The sequence below is a fragment of the Palaemon carinicauda genome, chromosome 23 (assembly GCF_036898095.1).
Source record: "Palaemon carinicauda isolate YSFRI2023 chromosome 23, ASM3689809v2, whole genome shotgun sequence".
NCBI classification, from domain to species: Eukaryota; Metazoa; Arthropoda; class Malacostraca; order Decapoda; family Palaemonidae; genus Palaemon; species Palaemon carinicauda.
Window position 1 is genome coordinate 111,825,987 of NC_090747.1, and position 22,190 is coordinate 111,848,176.

The 22,190-nt window shown below is 41.1% G+C and overlaps 1 protein-coding gene across 1 annotated transcript in view; it reads left to right on the forward strand.

The window, feature by feature from the left end:
* The first annotated feature begins 480 nt into the window (after positions 1-480).
* LOC137617369 (uncharacterized) overlaps positions 481-22,190 on the forward strand; it is a 47,923-nt gene continuing 26,213 nt past the window's right edge. Inside the window, exons 1-3 of the mRNA XM_068347391.1 lie at positions 481-596; positions 6,254-6,497; positions 12,517-12,627. Coding sequence (XP_068203492.1) covers positions 6,465-6,497; positions 12,517-12,627 — 144 coding nt within the window. The 5' untranslated portion in view covers positions 481-596; positions 6,254-6,464. The remainder of the gene's footprint in view (positions 597-6,253; positions 6,498-12,516; positions 12,628-22,190) is intronic.

A 22,190-nucleotide genomic window follows, 5' to 3' on the forward strand; every position in this document is an offset into this window, starting at 1 on the left:
TTTTAAGCTAGAAGCCTAAAGTACACTAAAATTAGAACCTTCTCTTGATTTAAACTATTCAAGTCCATTTCGAATAATATTATTCTAAAATTTTTATTCACTTATTTGCATTCTGCTGAGTAAGTAGGGTGCACGCTTCCAAAATTAATAATGATAATGATTAGGCTACCATTGTTAACTTTCTCTCCTTGTCCAAGTCAAGGCTATTTCATTAAGCCCAAAACCACTAGTTTCTCATGAAATATTCCCATACTCCTACTCCATTACGTTCGTATACGCTAAAAATAATTAATAGCATAATGCATTTTCATTGTGTTCCTTTCTCGCTAGTGTATTTAAATGAATAAATATAATACTATATAATATATATTTTATTTAATATGATGCTCAAAAGCTCAGACAAAATGTATTTTTTATATAAAAGTAATAAATATTTATAGAAACGAACGATTCGGACACCAGTGTATCAATGCGTAAACAAGCAGACGACGCACATGCGCGCTGGATTCGTCTGTCTGTTGTGAAGAAACGAGATGACGCACTCTGAAGTTTTCCTCATGGGGTCCTAGAGATCTACAGTCTTTATTTGAGCATAGGTTAGTCGTTTCCTGACTTGCTGGTTTTATTACTTATACGACATCGTTGTGGTAAATCACGTCAAATAGTAAAAATCAGTGACAGTGGTCAGTGTCTCTTCCATTGGGAGATTCAGTATCGCAGACTCCTGCCAATGAGGTTTTATCTCGTTATTTCGTGGCATCTTGTTTGGTATAATATACGCTAATATATTTATCTGTACTGTATTTTATTGTATATGTGTACATATAGGTTTATTAAGAGATACGTTTAGATTATAATTTTCATAATAGCAGCGTTGGTTGCTAAGCTATGGTTGGTAACTTGGTAATAATTATTATGTTGCTCTTCGTGTTTTTAGCATAAAAATCGTATTCCATAAGTAGCATTTACTATTGGATTTCGAATTGCTATGAAACTCTTTCTTAATTTCATACCTATCTCTTAATTCAAACACACCTTATGGTTTAGCAAGTTAGCATTGAAGTAGGCTATTTGGGGTGTATGTATGATAGCGGACACCTTAATGTATGATTACGGCTAACTACGAATACAACAGTGTAAGGAGGGTTGCAGGGGGGCATTAGTCCCCCTGTTAGTCAAGTCGGTAAGGACACGGCTTGTAGGTTAGGCTAGGGGGACGTTTATGTTAGTCAGTGCCCATTTTTAATGCACGTTGGAGTAACTGGCCGTTGATGTACAAAGGATCCAGCTATTTTTTATGGGGATTCCAACTTATTTAATGACAGCTTGTTTACACAATTAATATGCTTTTTACAGTAGATTTTTAGGTTAACATGTTGCTGGTCAGAGATACTATGATGTATGATTGATTGTTTTGAAGTTCTCTGACATTCTGACTGATGTATGATGAATAGGGATAAGATGACCTAGGTTTGTTTAGGTAACAGGGTTTGGGATACATAAAGTCTGATAAGTAATGAAGGAGATACGGTGAAAATTGGGTTTTGTTATGTAATATTGTTGGTAACAGGGTAAATATTTACTATTATAAGTTTGTTCTATGTAAAATACTCCGTCTTTATCCCTATGTCCTGTGTAGTACTCCTTCCTTATCTGCAGGTATTACATTCAGAGTACCCCTGTTGGTTTGGAAACTTGAACTATAAAGATAAACAAATTTTATTCTTATATATTCGGTAATATTAGATGTAAAGTGTTGGTATATAATTGTTACTGTCCAGTACATAAGAATACAGGTAATTCTCTCTCTCTCTCTCTCTCTCTCTCTCTCTCTCTCTCTCTCTCTCTCTCTCTCTCTCTCTCTCTCTCTCACATAGCAAATACTGATGATTTGTTATAATTTTATTTTTAATATAAAATTGCATTTATTAGCTTTTTAAACATATGGTAAACTGATGCTATTAGATTATACAATTGGAGAAACAAAATGTTAAAAACCAAAAGGTTCTAATAATGAAAGAAACCCAGTGAAGAAGCAAGAAATAAAGTAATCTATATACAATAAAGGGGTAAAGTAAGTTATACAGTATTCATTATAATGATTAACACAGAATAGCAAGCTAATTAAAATTGTTGAGCTATAAAGGGAGATATGGGTGAGTCTTTGTAACAAGAATGCATTTGCCCCAAATTTAAACTCTTGACATTCCAACGACTCAATTACTGTGCAAGGATATCATTCCGTAATTTAGTCTCGGCTGGAAATTAACTTGCAGAAAACTGTGTGTTATTAAACCTTGTGAAAAAAAAGAGCAAAATTCAGAATTAACTATATCTAGAAATATGTGATGGAAAGTATAAACTGGGAAGATCCGAATGTCGAAGATGGTCAAAATTAGGAAAAATATACAGTGGTGTAACTTAACAATGATGTCCGAGATCAATGTTAAGATCATGAAAAAAAAAAATGATAGAATCAATTTTTTATACAATTTAAGAACGGCCAATTGGTGAAAGTAAACTGGCAAACATTATTTAAAGCAAAGCAGACTAAAAGCATCAAAATATTTCATTCAACATGAACAGTTTTCTATAAACCTTGAAGTACTGTATTTCTCAATACTGTATAATATACCATTTTTTTTTTTGTGTGATTGAAGATAAAAAATATGCAAATTTTTCTTAAAAGCTGATATGCAGTCCAAGGTGACAACTAAAATTTTAAGAGCTGTACATAGTTGAAGGAACATCGCCAATGAAAAAATTAGGATAAGAAGGATCCACTGTTTTAGACCTACAGTACTAACAGTCATGCTTTGAATTTTTTAGGGTTTCATTTTATTTCCGAGTGGCTCCTTGAACTTATTTTAGCTAAATCTCTGTTAAGAGAATCAGTGACCACGGATGACAAACAAAGATTAGAATTGGTTCTCATAGTTGCATTACATGCTAAACATGGTTTAGAGCAAACCACATATCATGTTAGCCAAGAACACGTTATTTTACCATCATATCAATGTAGACTTTATAGGCACCCAAACTAAATCCTCTTAACAATTATGATGGACTTCATTGAAAAACTAAATTTTTAGGCTTGGGAAAAATAAGAATGAATGATGAGTACCCAAAACAATTATGAAATACTGTATGCGCAAAACAACAGAAAAGCTAATGCTGTTGAACTTTAAGTGCCCACTAGTTGTCTATCTATTCTAACCTAACCCATTCTAGGGTGATGATGTGTCCACTTATGCCATCTCAGGGCACTATCAGTGAATCTTGAAAAGGTCATAGAGATGTTTTACTAAGAGAATACAGTATACCATTACTTGACCCGACCATAGGTGTGGAACCTTTATGAGTATGATGTCTGTGGACCCTCATTCTTTGTGCCCTTGCAGGGGTCATGACTGCTTGCAGTCATCACCCTGTGAGGAGTGTAAGGTGTGGCTGTCTTAGTGGCCAGAGTACAGCAGGAGGAGGACAAAGAAGTCCAAGCAATATTATTTTCCTTTGGGTTCTTCAAAGTCTAAAAAATTCGCTGGACCTTTCCCCTCTTCCCTGGGTAATCTGGCTTCTGAACCTTCTCCATCTCCCTCCTCTAAGGGAAAGGCAAAGAAGGACAACAACACTGAATGAATCTTATGACAAGCCTGGAGTGAGATGACTTTTTCTGCTTTCATTAGATAGGAAGGTACAGTACTGTATTCCTTCTTGGAGTGAACCCGGAAATTTAGTTTCAGGTGACGACACGTCTAAGGACATAGTCTGTGACCCTTCTTAGGCAAGAAGGGCATTCTGTCAACAGAAAGACTTTTGCAAGACTTAGTAACTTCAAGGAAAAAGTCATCTCTTGCTATCTCATCTTCTGCCGCCTCTGCAGAGGAAGCCCTTAACATGATCACCTCCGTCCATCCCAGAACCTCCAAAGGTGCAGTTGATTGATAATCTTCAACTTCAGGCCCTCCTTCACCTTCTGATTTGACGTCTCCTGGAAGAGAAGGAGAGCCTTCAACTTCCCTTGCTTCCAAGCTTAATTCCATTGACCATGTCTACATAATCATCCACCTTCTCAGAAGCCTGACAAGGATGTCATCAGCTTCCCTCCCAAGCTGTTTGGAGACGTGCCCTTATGTCCTCAGAAGATGGATCTGCTAGGCCTTCTCACTGTAGAGGATGAGAGAAATCTAGCGAGAACTACAAAACAATAATTGCGCTCTCCTGTACCCACACGCACTCACCAGTTAGTGCGCATTCATCGTATCCTGAGATCTTACTTGTTTGCGTCTACCCCTGATGGTGTATGCTCTTCAGGAACTGAATATTCACCTGTTAGCGCATAGCCATCTGTTTGCATGAGTTCTCCTGTTGACAAATGACCTCCCGTTTCTTATTTTAAATACTCATATGGACACAAGCACTCCTTCCATTTAGGTGCTACACTGCTCGCACATAAGTGCTTTTATCTGTTGGTGTACATTCTTATGTTTGCATGCACATACCATTTTGTATGCACTCTCCTATGCACTCAAGATTTTGAATTAAAGGATACAGTACTGTATTTGACAGACCCTGAAGCTTTAAATGCTCGTAAGTACACTTGGTCTCTTGTGACACAACGCTCTCCTATGTGTACGCCCTCAACTTCATGCGGGCTCTCCCCTTAGAGAGAGTTCTGTTCACACGCTCTCAACTGTTTGCTCTCACTCACCTGGGCATACATGCATTCATTTTTGTGTTCACCTGCTAGAGAAAGATGTGCGCACTATTATGTGCACAAGCGGGCTCTCTCATAAACTCACAATTTCTGATAGCATGCAAACATCTATTCACATGCACTCGCCTGTTAAATTTCTTTCTTCTATTTGGGCATGCTCATCATTTTCCAGGCATACATCATATTATGACCCATAGCCTGTTCAGGGATCCTCACCCGTCATTGTAAGGTCTTCAGAGGAGGATACCTCATGCTCAGTCATCATACAGTACTAAGGCTACCACATAATCTACTACTCTTTTCAAGATCGATCTTCCTCTAAGGTGCGCTCTTATTCTCGGGTAAAGTTACCCTTTCGTTTCCCTCTTTCGAAGAAAGCACGATCACTGGATAAGAAGTTCAGAGTTTGAAATAAGATTATAGAACGATCTCCATGCACAAGATTGGATAATGAAACCAATCTTGAGAGAGATTCACCAAAATCACATCGGAAGAGTAGTTCAAGAATTCACTCTCTTGGACACTCTTCGAGTGACTTTTCTCCTCTAGCCCAGGAGGTCATGGTTATCAAGGGTCAGGCTACCCAAGGACTCTTTGGTCCATAGAGTTTCTCTAAGTGACTGTGCTAGCCCTTCAGTGGTACTGTACAAGTAATTGCTTTGTCACTCAAGGTTAACACAAGAGTTCTGAGGTCCTCAAAATGGTCCTCTTACAAACCTTTAAAGCAGACATTCGAAAAAGACTGAACATTTGAGGCGGTCTTCTTATTGCCTTGACTTCAACGAAAAGAGTATGCAAGCTGCTTGAGTTATCATGTCATCAGTCATGCTGAAGAATGGAGAAAGGTTTCTTTTTCCTTTATGCCTGACTTTGTCACTTTAACTTAACTCAAGACCCGGCTGTAAACGACCAAATCTGAATCTTTCTCCTTATGAAAGCAACAACTGTTCCAGATGATTTACATATTTGCCCTGTGAGGGTACTAAAATGCTACGTGAAACGGACTCAATCCTTCAGACCATGGCTTCAGAAACACCATCCGCCAGTAACTACCGACACTTTATTATAGATTTTAACAGCCGAGTTCTGAGCTTTATTGGAATCACACTTCTAAAATAATTAGGATTATATAATTAGGAAGAATACAAATTACTTTAAAGAATTGTGATATTTAATACCATGCAAATTAGATTGTCATTTTATGAAAAAGGGAGGCTTATTAAAGGATTGGTTTGTCTATGAAACCTAAATTAGGTTTTAAAATTCTTTCACATTTTATGTTTGTTAACCTCGACAGTAGTTCCATTATTCTATATTGGTACATAAAAATTTATATGCTGTATTGTACGTAGTATTGTACTGTATTAAGGTTTTTATCTTGTTGGCAATATTTTTGAATACAGTATTGTACTACTGACTTTGTTTTAAGAAAGGGATGCAAATACATCATACGCTTTTAGTATTTTCGAACTTATTTTGCTGAAGATAGCATGTTTAAATTGTATAAAAACTAATTGACTCATAACTCCTTTTCAGATTCATCTTTGTGACCTGTGCTCAAAAGGCCTGAGACCTCTACAGTTAGGTGCCAAATTTTATATAGCGTTGAAGGAAAATGAACCCATTACCTTGAATAATGAGGTGCTCAGCACAGGACGCGGCTTATGCTGAAACCCTGAGAACTTTTTATAAAAACCAAATTGTTTAGTGGCCTGAATATGTGGTTAACTGCAGCTATGTCCTCATTATGACTAGGCAGATTCTGGCAGCAAGGTCCTTGGTAAGTGATAATATAAACATTTTAAACATAAGACTTACCCGGTAGTTATATATATAGCTTACGTCCCTGACGTCACGGCAGAAAATTCAAAACTCGCGCCAATCGCCGATTGGATAGCCAGGTGTACCACCCCTGCGCCCTAGCGAGGTACCTAGGAACCATTCCAGGAACCCTCATATATTCCATGCCTCTAGTCTCTTAGAGGGGAGGAGGGTGGGACTTTAATTATATATAACTACCGGGTAAGTATGTTCAAAATTTTATTTTATAATGAAAATACCATTTTAGTTTAATACTTGTTTTATTGCCAAGTGATTTACTATAGTTTATTTTATGATAGGTGTATGTGCATTGGTACAATCTTTCAGACATAACCGGAAGAGAAGAGATCATTAATTTCTAGCTGGCAGTCCAATCTTTCAAATTTCACTCTGTGTTCCGTCTTGGAAACACATAGTACAGTAAACTGTGTTCCTGTATTAGTTAAAAATATTATCATTCTTTCATTCTTTGTCTTGCATTTATTGGTGTACAGTTGTGTATGTAATTAGAATCCCTCTCACAGCTTCTCTGGAAACTGTGGCAATTTCTGGTTCTTATCCTAGCTGTTGTGACTAATGCCTGAACTGCCGGTTGGAATTGGATAGATTCTTTGGAGAGTCAGAAGTTTGTGTGGATGTACATAAGGCTATCATGTATTTCATGTGGGGTTACTTATCTTGAATAAAAAATACACTATTAGTACTTATTATTCTAGTTCTTGATTTATTGTACTGTATAAGTTTTTGCTGATGGCATCCGAAGTACATTACGTTGAGTTTCTTTGGATGATTTATGGAATTGTGTTATTCTACTGTCAGCCACAATTTCTTATTTTTGGTTTTGTTATTATCATTTAGTTTTATGATTTAAAAATCAAATTGCAGTACTGTATACTTCTAATTGTACTGTAATTGTTTTTTTTTTTCAATAGACTTTGCTAGTATGGAATATGATCATCATATTCAATTTCATGGACCATGTACTGTAATTGATTTATTAATAAACTGGAAAAAAGGGTTTCGAAGAATGGGAAACCTAGTTTGGATGATGTGTTTTCAGGTCCCGAATGACTTCTTATAAAGTACAACAGGGTATACTAAAGCCAAAGTTTTAAACTCCCTGTCACTGCAGGAGTTTGATCATGGGCTTTGCTAATTTTGTGAGCACCTGTAAACCTATACAGAGGCTGAACCGCATTACTATATTCTTATCCTGTACAAGTTCCTCTCTAGCCAAACCACTACATAATGCTGGAAGTGGAGAACGATAGGGATTTGCCAGTAAACATCTTTGGATCTATAGTACAAACCTATGCCTCTTGGGGTTTAGTTAGTACTGTATGCAAATATGGGCTGTAGTAAGACCCACTTTTCTACTTCATTTTGGGGACAAAAGACCTGGGTTCCAGTGCTTTGAAGTGAAAGAATTTGTGCCATATAAGGGGTTTTGTTTTTCATGATCAACCCAGACCTTTTAAGACTAGGTAGGTAGTAGGTTGGCCAAGGCATCAGCCACCCATTGAGCTACTACCACTAGAGAAGTATAGGGTCCTTTGACTGGCCAGGTAGTACTACAGTGAATGCCTCTGGTTATGACTCTCTTTTATTGCCCAGACATGCACCGAATAGTCTGTCCTATTCATTACACGTTCTCCTTTTACCTTACTCACCCAACAACACTAAGATAACCAAAATATTCTTTTTCACTCATGGGGTTAACTATTGCACTGTAATTGTTCAGCAGCTACTTTCCACTTGGTAACGGTAGAAGTGACTCTTTAGCTGTGGTAAACAGCAGCTTTTCTAGGAGAAGGGCACTCCAAAATCAAACCATAGTTCTTTAGTCCTCGGTAAAGCCATAGCCTCTGTACCATGGTCTTCAACTGTCTTGGATTACAGTTCTCTAGCTTAAGAGCACACTCAGACACACTATTCTATCTGTTTCCTTTCCACACTGGGTTATTTTCCCAGTTGGAGAGCTTGGACTTATAGCATCTTGCTTATCCAACTAGGGTTGTAGCTTAATTAGTAATAATAATATTCTATGTCCTCACTGAAAAAACCCTATCTTTAAGGTAGTCGTTGTTGGGTCCTCTACTTTTACGAAGGACCGGAAACATGACCTCTCCTAGTCTACTTCCTTCCTTCTCTCTTCAATTGAAAGATATCACAAAGGACACAGGACACCTGACTGAGAAGGTTGTCACTTTCCACCACCCAGAGGGAGATTGATTGCTGAGTGGGGGTCTGGGATTGAGCCTGCTAAGCCTCTCTTCAGAGGATACCTCTATTATCGGATAGAAATACTGTATTGTCTCTTAGCAAGGAATGTTCTCTTCTTCAGTGTTAGCTGAATGAGTTTCTTCCACTTCTCAGAAAGAGATGTGCTTGGAGCCCTGGCATTATCCTTAATTCTTTCCACTAAAGATTAAGGAAATAGGTCCTTACACCTTATACAGAGGATTACTAGAGTAACTTCCTTTACTGCAACCTATTCTAGATAGCATTCGGTCAAAACCTGTAGTCTTGCATCGATTTTAATCTTGGAAAAATTCTTGAAGGCCTCAGCAACTTTGCCATGGGTGGAGCAATGCCAGCTTCCAAAAAGGGCATGACAAACACTTGATAGTCAATTATGTGTTGAGCATCATGTTTTGCTTTCCTAATTGCAAGAGTACCTGAAAGCCTTCTTCCAGAGGATGCATAACCACCTTAGCATCAAGCCCCTTGGTAGAAAAATCTCAAGAAACCTTTGCAGTTCCATGAAGCCTTTAAACTATTATGGGTAAACCCCAATAAAGGCTTTAAATTCTCTGGGAGGTTGGAATCCCCCTTAAGCAACATATTCCTTCATTGACCGGACACCCATTTTGAACTGGCAAGGTGTTCCCTGACTTGGCACAGTCATCCTAACCATAGACCAAAATAATTAAACCAGATCCTAATTAACTGGAAAGTTGAGGCAGATCTGTTATAAAGGATGGAAATACTTTGGATCAGAAGGAGCTTGGCATTTAACTACTTTCAGCATGGCTGACGCTAAAAAGGTGATAAATAAACACTCAGGTGGTCTTGCCATCTTCCTAGTGGGCAGTAATGATTATCTGGGTGATGCAAAGCTTCTATGGATATTAGAAAAGAATAGAAAAGAAGGTTGTTTTATCACCAACACATTGTGGTTTTCAAAGAATGCAATCTACAACTGATGTAATAATCCATCAAGAGTGATCTCTATGCGAGTTGTTCGCTTTCAATAAACATCATGTGGCAGTATTTTCTAATCTAAAAAACATATGATACCAACCACTTGGAGGTAAGGTATCCTTAAAACTGTCCATGAATTTGGTTTGAGAGGTGAGTGGCATTTATTCAATCAGGCCTTTTTAATACGGCAGTTCTTCAGGTTACAGTTGGAAATACTCTCAGGAAGAACGAGTCCCACTGGGAACTGCGCTTGGCATTACATTATTTTCCCTAGAAATTAATGAAGTTTCTACTGCGTTCCCAGATGTCAATTTCATCCCCACCTTTTGGGGATGACCTCTGTTTCAAATGTAGGAGCAAGAAGGGCAACAGTTGAAAGAAAGCTTCAACTCACAATTGATAAAATTGGATGGGCAGATTTAAATGTCTTAAAATTTTCAGCATTTGTATGAAGTAACTCTGTACCTTGGATTATGAGTAACTCAGAATAGTGTAAAAGCAAATTGGTATACGAGCATGAACTTTCAAATCGACATATGAGCACTATTGGTTCGCGAACAAAAATTTCCCTCTGTATGCACAGACTAATGAGACTAGCAAGCTATGTATAGTAAACAGTCTCACAGCACCCATACGCTGCTCAAACAGTGTTCATATGATTTTCATGTTTTTTTTTTCTTTTTTTTTTTCTTTTTTGCCTTAGGTCGCAATGTCCCCCTCCCTGCTAAGACCTTAATTCTTTCACTATCTCCACAGTACTTGTACCAGCATCACTTACTGTTATCTTACAATGGTCTTGAAAGTATTCTTTTGTAAAGTTGTGGCTGCATCTTCTTTATAGAACTGTGATCGCTGTTATTCACGTTAAATTTACAGTACAGAGCATCTAGATAATGGCCCCCAAAATAATCATGAAAGATGGTAAAAATATGATGATGATTAAAATTTAGAGGTGAATAAATAAATTATCAATAAGCATGATAAAGGTATGCTTGTGGAAGACCTGGAAAAAATGTACAATCATACAAAATCCACAATTTGTAAAATTCTGAAGATAAAAGAAGAAATCAAAGCAATTGATACTGTGTAAAGGGTGCTTACATTGACAAAACGACAGCCTTGTGTTCTTGATAATGTGGAAAGCTTGCTTCTCATCTCGATCAATGAGAAGCAGTTAGTACATACATACATATACCAAGGCACTTCCCCAAATTTTGGGGGTTAGCCGACATAAAACAAATAAAACAAAAAAGGGGACCTCTCCTCTCTACGTTCCTCCCAGCCTGACAATGGACTCCACCGAGTTCGGCTGGTACGGCTAGGGTGCCACAGCCCACCCTCCCTCGTTATCCACCACAGATGAAGCTTCATAACGCTGAATCCCCTACTGCTGCTACCTACGCGGTCATCCAAGGCACCGGAGGAAGCAGCAGGGACTACCGGAACTGCGTCACAGAAGCAGTTAGTAGTAGATATAATTACCGAAAACATTATTTTTGAAAAAGCAATTCTTTTGTATGCTGACATATTGAAAAATGAGCCAGGTACATTGGCAGACCAAGAAAAAGAACATTCAAAGCAAGTCGTGATGAGTTTAAAAACTTGAAGAGAAGGACAAGAATTTATAATGTTGTGCGACTTGGTGAGGCGGTGAGCACCAATGTCAAAGCAGCTGAGGCATTCACTTCCGAATTTAAAAGGTTTGTGGATTTTAAGCCTTACATGCTAAAGCAAGTGTTTAACTGCAATGAAACCAGTCTGTTCTGGAAGATGGCCACAACATTCCTTACTGCAGATGACTGAAAGGTGCCATCTTGCTTAGTCCCCCTGACTTTTAGGCATTTGCTGATTGTTCTCTATAACTCGTGTTGGGGATGGCAAGTACATCCTCACTAAAACCTCAAACTGAAAATAGTTGGTAATAGATCAAGGGTTTGTACTATACTCTTTCTTGAGTGTTATCTCTTACTGGAAGAGTTCATAAGTAATAGGTTCTGTGAAGGTGTTTATTTGTATTTTAAATGAATACATAGAGAACTTACTGAAGGTCGCGATCCAAGCTCACATGTGGCCTGCCTCGGCATTGCCCTCAAGGCACTTATCCTTCCGCCTAGGCCTACCATTACAGAAAAGGGGAGAAGGGGAAACCTCACAAAACTCTGGTCGATTGAGAGGAGGTTCCAGGTAACTCCTATGAAAATAGTTCTCGGTAAGTATGTTAGGAAAAATACAAATTACTAATAATTTGTGATTTTTCATATACCTCGGTAGCATTACAGCAGGCATGGGCAACTGTCTGTCTGTTACGGGCCACATTTTACTACAGTTTATCCATGTGAGTGAGGGCTGCTTGATAATACACATATACAAGAAAATTGCTTTCCCAATGTTTACTGATTTTTTTTGCAATTCTACCTTGTTTTATTTGTCTTATTATGGAAGTTTACATACTATTGACATTGCTTTCATTATTTCCTAATGATGATAATGGTGATTACCGGTATGAATAAATATAAATCAGTAACTTAGAAAGTGTGGCACATGGGCCACAGGTTAGTCATACCTGCATAAGTGTCTTAAAAGGTTTACCATTCTAATTATTTTTACTTTGCAAACACTCATAAATCTACTCAAAAGTATAACTGTATTAAAGAATAGGGATTTTTAAACTGCTGCTCTGTAAGAATAATTATGCAACCTTTTTAGATAAGTTCACCAGAAGATGAATTTTCCATTGTTGCTTTTGGAAACTGAGACTATTTATAATTACGCAGGTTTTTGCTGTGTTGCCCTACCGTCCAATTCCCATCCTTAGTCTTGGAGCCCAGTATGCCATGGCGCAGAGGAGTCGGCGCCAAATATATGAAACTGCCTTCGACAGTAAGGTAAATAAATTTTGGTAATATTTTAGACATACGGTGCCAAGATCATCAGTTATTTGAAGGTATAGAATTAAGGTCAGTTTAGTACTTTTTATGGGATAGTGCACTTAAGATGTTCTGCATTTAGTAACTATTATTTTGTGGTTTTCCTGTCATGTGTAAGTTTCAGTGCTATGATACATAAACATTTACTAAATAATCTAGCACTTTCAATCTTAATAAATATGTAAGTACATTGTTATTTGCTTATTTTTGCTATTATCTTGCTTTTTAGTAGTGTGCATCGTGTTGCAGTGAAGCTTCTTTTAAATGTCAACATTGAATGATATCATCAATAATCTTATTCCACTAGTAAGGTGTGGCTGTAGAGGAAAAGATGAGTTATTGCCACAGTTATCCTTTTGATTAAATCAAAGCTGAAGCGTATGTGGGGAACCTTTTAAACTCTATTCAACTACACCTTGGCTTATCAGGAGCATGTCGACCCCCATACACATATATCAATCCGCTCTCCTTTCCACGAACTCTTGTGCTTTGTAGATTCTAACACCTGTTTCATGTTCCACTTCATCTGGCCGACAATTTCTTGTTTTCCTTGTTCAAGTACCTCTAAATTATGTACTTTTATAATCTAAGCTAACCTTTTTACTGTGTCTTCATATTTCTAGTTTACACACTGTCAACCTCTCTTACTTTGTGGAAAGACTCTGCCCTTGAAATGATTGGTCTTAGCAGAGTAGCATCACGAAAAGGATTTTGAGATTAATAATGAACTTCTCTTTGGATCTTTAACATTGGTTTGACTCTTATGAACTCTGCTTATGAAGTACAGTGATTAGCTTATGGCAATTATTCTCCTAGTAAATATTCTTTATGGCTGAATTTTCTGATCTTACATGATTTAATATTGCACTTATGAGAGAGGTCTTTGTCACCTTATCCTTCATCTGACATCTAGGGAGTAGTTGCATACTATACAGTTTGTATAGTTTGGTGCAGTACATTGATGCCACTACTTTCTGCCATTTTCTTTTCATCTTTTGCATTTGGTCTTTTCTCACCTAAATGTTCTTAATCTTGAAATTTACCTTTGTTAATTTTTCATCTCTCACCTTACAGCAAATTCTTCAGGTAGTTTTTATGAAAGTCTAGAAATATGACTCGGTGATCTCGTTAAATGGCTTTATAGTAATAATTGCAATAGGAGTACCGTAATAGCATCTTCTTCTCGATGAATATTTAGGATAGTCTGAAATAGTTTGGTTTTAGAGATTAACAGTTCTCACTTTCTCTTGTAAGTGAATTGATAATCTCTACTCTTGCTGTGCTAAAGTGACAGCTTCTTCTCCAATTAATGTTGCCTCTCATTCCTCTTTATATAAACTCTCTTAAAGTTCTTTCCTTTTCACGACTCAGATCATGATGAAACTGCTGGTGGTAGATAAAATCTTTATTCCTGTCAGGTGGCAAATTACACTTGAAAATTCATTAATTTCCTTTTTATGTCTTTTGTAATTGAATGTCATGTTGAATGGAGAGTTACTTGAGGAGGTGGATCAGTTTAAGTACTTGGGGTCTGTTGTTGCAGCAAATGGTGGAGTGGAAGCAGATGTACGTCAGAGAGTGAATGAAGGTTGCAAAGTGTTGGGGGCAGTTAAGGGAGTAGTAAAAAATAGAGGATTGGGCATGAATGTAAAGAGTTCTATATGAGAAAGTGATTGTACCAACTGTGATGTATGGATCGGAGTTGTGGGGAATGAAAGTGATGGAGAGACAGAAATTGAATGTGTTTGAGATGAAGTGTCTGAGGAGTATGGCTGGTGTATCTCGAGTAGATAGGGTTAGGAACGAAGTGGTGAGGGTGAGAACGGGTGTAAGAAATGAGTTAGCGGCTAGAGTGGATATGAATGTGTTGAGGTGGTTTGGCCATGTTGAGAGAATGGAAAATGGCTGTCTGCTAAAGAAGGTGATGAATGCAAGAGTTGATGGGAGAAGTACAAGAGGAAGGCCAAGGTTTGGGTGGATGGATGGTGTGAAGAAAGCTCTGGGTGATAGGAGGATAGATGTGAGAGAGGCAAGAGAGCGTGCTAGAAATAGGAATGAATGGCGAGCGATTGTGACGCAGTTCCGGTAGGCCCTGCTGCTTCCTCCGGTGCCTTAGATGACCGCGGAGGTAGCAGCAGTAGGGGACTCAGCAGTATGAAGCTTCATCTGTGGTGGAAATGTGGGAGGTTGGGCTGTGGCACCCTAGCAGTACCAGCTGAACTCGGCTGAGTCCCTGGTTAGGCTGGAGGAACGTAGAGAGTAGAGGTCCCCTTTTTGTTTTGTTTCTTGTTGTTGTCGGCTACCCCCCAAAATTGGGGGAAGTGCCTTTGGTATATGGATGGATGGTAATTGATTTGTGCTTTAAAACATTTTTAAAAATTGACAAATACAATAAAGCCTGGTGTGTACTCACCTGATGGTAGAGTTAATGACCGTTTCTTTGATTGATATCTGCCATTACACCATGTTAGGGGAGACATATTGATGTCATTTTCCTCTGTGAAGTATAAGAGAGATTTGGAAAGTACTTAAGAAAAAGACTGTGAAGTTAATATTTTATGTATTCAGTACTGAGATGATAAGTGTCAACAAAATACCGCTCCTTCCTTTAATGACTTTCCGATATACAATACAAATACTATACTGTAGATACTTAAAGATATCTTGAGCAATGGTAAAGGGTATCATATTACTATTATTATTATTTTTTCAATATTAAACTTACCCGATGATCATATAGCTGTCAGCTCTGCTGCCCGACAGAAAAACCTACGGGCGGAATACGCCAGCGATCGCTATACAGGTGGGGGTGTACATCAACAGCGCCATCTGTCGAGTAGGTACTCAAGTACTCTATGTCAACACAGAACCAATTTTCTCCTCGGTCCACTGGGTCTCTATTGGGGAGGAAGGGCGGGTCCTTTAATTTATGATCATCGGGTAAGTATATTCAAAAATTTATTTTACTAATGAAAATAACATTTTTCAATATTAAACTTACCCGATGATCATATAGCTGATTCACACCCAGGGGGGTGGGTAGAGACCAGCATATATGTTAACATTAAGAGCTAAGTATTCCGTATTTCATTTTTCTCTCTGTCGTGTCACCGGCAAGACCTACTGAATACGCTCTTGTTTTCTGGATTGATTTTCACGTTATTTGGTGAAGTATTCATCTCTAGTTATTAGCTTTCGCTGTGCAGAAGTTATCTTCAATACTTCCTTGCATTCTTTTTTGGATTTGGATTATTTGTTGACGACTTGGATAGTTTTTGAATTCCCCCCTTTGACTAATTCAAGATGTCTGACCCTTCTCAAGTCCCCAAGTACAGTGATACCTCGGTACTCGACCATAATCCGTTCGAGATCCGTGTTCGACCTCCGATTTGTTCGAGTACCGAATTTTTTTTCCCCATAAGAAATAATGGTATATATTCTATTCCGTTCCCAAGCACTCGAACAGGCCCAAAATATTAATAAAACGTGTACCTAAACAACAATAATTATCTAAATGTGTATGAAATTGGTCAGAAAATCCTATAAAACAATTTTAAACCATTTACTGTACTAAAATAAAACAATTTTAAACCATTTTCTGTACTGTAGTGAACATACCTTTGAGCAGCGGTTCGATGGCATACAGGGATGGATGTGGAGAGGATGGAAGGGGGAGGTTACTGCTTGGAAGGAGAGTCCCCTTCCATGATGTGGCGGGGTAGTTCTCCTTCAGGAGTTGTTTCTCTCTCCAATGAAAGGGTGGGCAGATCTATTTCAGGGGTTTCTTCTCTTCTTTGTCTCTTCTTTGGAGGAGAAACAGGCTTTGATGTAGCAGCTTTCTTTTCTTTTGTGAAAAACTGGTCTATTGTTAATTGTTTCTTCCTCCTCTGCAGTATTCTTCGAAAATGATACATGACACTATCATTAAACATATGCACTGCCCGGTTTGCTACTGCAATTTCTGGGTGGTATTTTTCAGCAAAAGCCTGCACATCTGCCCACTTGGAACAAATTTCATTGATGAGAGAACTTGGAACATCCTCCCTTACCTCATCCTCTTCTGAAGATTCCTGCTCCACAATCAGATCCTGCTGCTGTTGTTGTTGCAGGTGCAACAATTCCTCCACAGTCAACTCGGTAGAATGGCTTTCTACAAGCTCATCAATATCATCCTTGTCGACCTCAAGCCCCAAACTCCTGCCCATGACAACAATTTCCTCAACGACATCAGTGTCATCAGAAATTACAGGGGTAGCAGTGCTTGGACCCGCCTCTGGTTGGAAACCTTCAAACTCCCTCTCTGTGACACATGATGGCCACAGCTTACGCCAGGCAGAGTTCAATGTCCTATAGGTCACACCTCGCCAAGCTTGGTCAATCATGTTAACAGAGTTGAGGATGCTGAAGTGTTCCTTCCAGAATTCCTTTAGGGTCAACTTCGTGTCACTGGTCACTTCAAAACACTTTCTGAAAAGGGCCTTGGTATAGAGTTTTTTGAAGTTTGAAATGACCTGTTGGTCCATGGGCTGGAGTATGGGAGTAGTATTGGGGGGCAAGAATTTGATTTTGATAAAGCTGTATTCTTCTTTCAAGTCATCCTCGAGACCTGGAGGATGTGCAGGAGCATTGTCCATAACCAGAAGACATTTCATTGGCAAGCTCTTTTCAATGAGGTAAGCCTTAACCTGGGGGGCAAACACTTCGTTTATCCACTCAGTAAAGAATTGTCTTGTGACCCAAGATTTAGTGTTCGAGCGCCACATAACTGGTAGTGCACTTTTACAAATATTATTTCGTTTGAACACCCGGGGGTTGTCCGAGTGGTACACTAACAAAGGTTTGATCTTGCAATCGCCACTTGCATTTGCACACAGCAACAATGTTAGCCTATCTTTCATTGGCTTGTGACCTGGCATCTTCGTCTCGTCCTTGGTAATGTACGTATTGGCTGGCATTTTCTTCCAAAATAACCCAGTCTCATCACAATTAAAGACTTGTTGTGCGATCAAATTTTGTTCATTTATGTACCGATCGAATTCCCCCACGTATTTATCGGCTGCAATTTGATCCGAACTAGCTGCCTCCCCATGCCTAGTAACACGATGAATACCTGTTCTATTACGAAACTTTTCAAACCAACCCCTGCTCGCTTTAAATGTAAATGAATCACTTTCACTGGTACTCGGACTTTTCTTCACTAATTCTTCATAGATATGCAACGCTTTTTCACAAATGAACGCTTCACTAACACTTTCCCCGGCCAACTGTTTTTCTTTAATAAATATTAAAAGCAACTTTTCCATCTCCTCAATCACTTGTGGCCTTTGCTTAGTTACCGCCGTAACTCCCGTTGCAACATTCGCCTTCTTAATCATTTCTTTATGCTTTAAAAACGTAGAAATGGTCGACTTCGCCATTCCGTATTCTACCGCTAAATCGGACACTCGTACACCATTCTCATATTTCGCTATAATTTCCTTCTTCAACTCGATCGTTGTTCGCACTGTTTTCCTCTTCTCCTTCCCCTTAACACTCATTACTTTCTTGGGACTCATTATGAAAGCTAAAAAAGCAATTAAAAGCACTGAAAATCACTAAATCACAACGAATGCTGATCGCGCGTTGTCTGAGTGACGCTCTCGAGAGAACTGATGCTTCCCGAACAAGCGAGAGTGGCCGAGATGGCGCGATCATCACAAAGCCCATGCGGTCGTCACGTGTTCGGCTGGTCGAGTACCGAATTTTTGGTCGAGCACCGCAGCAAAAATTTCTCGAAAATTTTGGTCGAACTCCGAATTGTTCGAGTATAGAGTCGTTCGACTACCGAGGTATCACTGTACAGGCAATGTAGCGCTAGGGACTGTTCTAGGCGTCTTCCGAAGGCCTCTATTGATCCGCACACCGTTTGTTCCAATTGTAGGGTTAAAGCTTGTCAATTGGAAGATCGATGTGAGGAATGCGCTGGGCTTTCGGAATTCGGCTTTCAAGAATTCCTGAAATATGCACGTAGGCTAGAGAAGGATAGGATCAGGAGGAGTTCGTCTCGCTCTATTGATTTTTCCTCTCCCCATGCCCCTCAACCTATTCCTTCCCCTGTAGTGGTTGTACCCGACCCCCCTGCTAGCTCTCATCAACCTTCATTGGCGGATGTTATGCTTGCCGTTCAGGCTCTAGGTGAGAGAGTCGAGTCATTGGCGAATGACCGCAATCAACTCATGGCTGACGTCAGAGAGTTGAAAGGTAAAAGTGCAGTGGGAAGTGAAGTGAGTGTCAGTGCAGTGAAAAGTGTCAGTGTTACGCATGAGGGTGCGTCTGTTCGTGCCTGTCGTCCTCCCAGTCCGGGACCTCTTGCAAGCTCCCAAGCCCAGGGGAGAAGCAATGTCGTACGACCAAAGGGTTCGACAGGCTTTAATCAGCGTACAGACGTACCCTCCGTGGTTTCGGACGTATCTTTCCGAGATCGTCCCACCCACAAGAAGGCGAGTGAGCCCATTTATTCCTCGCCTGCGGAAGAGGTTTCTAGACAGAAACGATGGACCAAGGTCTCACGGCCTCTTAAACGTAAGGTCCCTTCCGAGCTAGTCCAACGGCCCAGGTATAGCCACTGGGTCAGTTCGGACTCGCTGCAGTCCTCCGACGACTGCACACCTCCCAAGAGAGGCAAAGTGGTACCGCAACAGGCAGTAACTCCGTCTGTTGCCGCACCCGCTGTTTTAGACCCTCAGTCACAACGGACAGTAGCTCCGTCTGTTGCCGCTTTCGTAGACCCTAAGTGGTCTTTGCTGCAGTCTATGCAGACTCAGTTAGCTGCGGTTATGCAGGAGTTTCGTGCGGAGAAGGTTGACGCTGCACCCGTTAGCCTACTATCTTCCACGGTTGTGCGCCCAGCAGCCGCTGAGGCTGCCTGCTCCCACACTCCGGCTGTGAGAGCTCCTCCACCCATGCGCAGTCGACCCTGCCAGACGCATGCTGACGCTCACAGACGCACGGAGCACTCCGTTGCCGTGCGTGAGCTACCACAACAACAGGAGGGTGGAGTTGGGCTGCCGTGTTTTGATGCGGTGCGTCAACCTCCGCAACCCACGGTGGTCTCCGCTACCCTTCCACAGTCGGGAGTAGACCCTTTGCGCACCCACTCAGCTTTGGTTGTTGCCAGTTCACAGACTGACCAACAGTGGCATGATGTTGGGTCCAGTGCAGCCACGTATGCACCCGTGCTGCTGGACTCAGCCGTCCAGCCCACTCCGTTGCCTCTTCCTCTTCAACATTCAGACGATGGTATCTCTGATGATGACGAAGCTGCACATCTTGACGACCAACACTCCGACATCGAAGATCCCAAGACCACGCCTCCCTCCTTAGACTTGAGGAAAGTGCTTGCGCTCTTTAAGGATTTATACCCAGACCAGTTTGTGTCTGCAGCACCACGCTCGCCTCCCTCTGAGTTCGCTTTAGGCATGCAGTCAGCAGCTCCTGCCTTTACGAAGCTCGTACTCGCTCGCTCGTCCAAGAGAGCTTTAAGGGTACTGGGAGAGTGGTTGCAGTCCAAGAAGCAACTGGGGAAGACTTCCTTCATGTTTCCCCCGGTCAAGCTTGCTTCCAGATCTAGCGTCTGGTATGCCACGGGAGAAGTTCTCGGCTTGGGAGTTCCTGCCTCTGCCCAGGGCGACTTCTCAAGTCTGGTAGACTCTCCCCGCAGGCTGGCTATGAGACGCTCCAAGATTTGCTGGACCCCTTCGTACATGGACCATCTTATGAAGGGAGTGTTCCGCGCTTTCGAGGTCTTTAACTTCCTGGACTGGTGTTTGGGAGCATTGAGCAGGAAGACCTCCCCTTCTGATAAGGAAACTTCCATGCTCATCATGTCCTGCATGGACAAAGCCATTCGGGATGGTTCTAGTGAGCTTGCGGCTTCTTTCGTGTCTGGGGTACTCAAGAAGCGAGATCACCTTTGCTCCTTCTTGTCAGCTGGCGTCACCCCATGTCAAAAGTCAGAGCTGATGTTTGCTCCACTCTCGAAGTGTTTTTCCCTGAAGAGTTGATCAAGGAGATTGCTGCCTCCTTGATCCAGAAAGACACCCATGACCTGGTGGCGTCATCCGCACGCAAAGTCTCCCCTTTGCCCTCTGTACCTAGACCTAGGATGGACACTCCAGCGTCAAGGTTCATTCCGCCCTTTCGTGGCAGAGCCTCCAGCAGAGGAAGTGCTCGTGCCGGAAGTCAACGTAGGAGCAAGCAGAAGGGTTCTAAGTCCTCTAGAGGCAGAGTCTGACTGCTTCCTTCTTCAGACAGCAGTGGGAGCCAGGCTCAAGAACTACTGGCAGGCCTGGGAGAGCAGGGGCGCAGATGTACAGTCTGTGAAGTTACTCAGGGAGGGGTACAAGATTCCATTCTTGCGCAAGCCCCCTCTAGCAACAACTCCCATCGACCTCTCTCCCAGGTACAGAGAGGAGGAAAAGAGGCTAGCTTTACGACAAGAGGTGTCTCTCTTGCTACAAAAGGGAGCGGTAGTCATAGTCCGGGACCATCAATCCCCGGGCTTCTACAACCGCCTCTTCTTAGTGCCGAAGAAGACAGGAGGGTGGAGACCGGTGCTAGACGTCAGTGCTCTGAATGTCTTTGTCACAAAGCAGACGTTCACCATGGAGACTTCAAAGTCGGTTCTAGCATCGGTCAGGAAGGAAGACTGGATGGTCTCGTTAGAACTAAAAGACGCGTACTTTCACGTCCCCATCCACCCAGATTCCCAACCTTTTCTAAGGTTCGTTTTCGGGAAGGTCGTATACCAGTTCCAAGCCCTGTGCTATGGCCTAAGCACGGCACCTCTAGTTTTTACCAAACTGATGAGGAATATTGCCAAATTCCTGCATTTAGCAAACATCAGAGCCTCCCTCTATTTGGACGACTGGCTTTTAAGAGCTGCGTCAAGTCGTCGCTGTCTGGAGAATCTACAGTGGACTCTAGATCTGACCAAGGAATTGGGTCTCCTGGTCAATTTAGAAAAGTCCCAACTCGTCCCATCCCAAACTATAGTTTACCTAGGAATGGAGATTCAGAGTCAAGCTTTTCGGGCTTTTCCGTCGGCCCCCAGAATCAGTCAAGCCCAAGAATGCATCCAGTCCATGCTGAAGAAGGACCGGTGTTCAGTCCGACAGTGGATGAGTCTGATAGGGACGCTTTCATCACTGGACCAGTTCATCGCGTTAGGGAGACTCCACCTTCGCCCCCTTCAATTTCACTTAACTGCTCACTGGAGAAAGGACAAGACGCTAGAAGCGGTCTCAGTTCCTATTTCCGAGAAGATGAAGTCGTCACTGACTTGGTGGAAGAACAACATTCTCCTCAGGGAGGGTCTGCCACTGGCTGTTCAGACCCCCGATCATCTTCTCTTCTCGGACGCATCGGACACGGGCTGGGGTGCGACGTTGGACGGTCGGGAATGCTCGGGTACGTGGAATCCGGTTCAAAGCGAGTTACACATCAACTGCAAGGAGCTACTGGCAGTTCATCTGGCCTTGAGA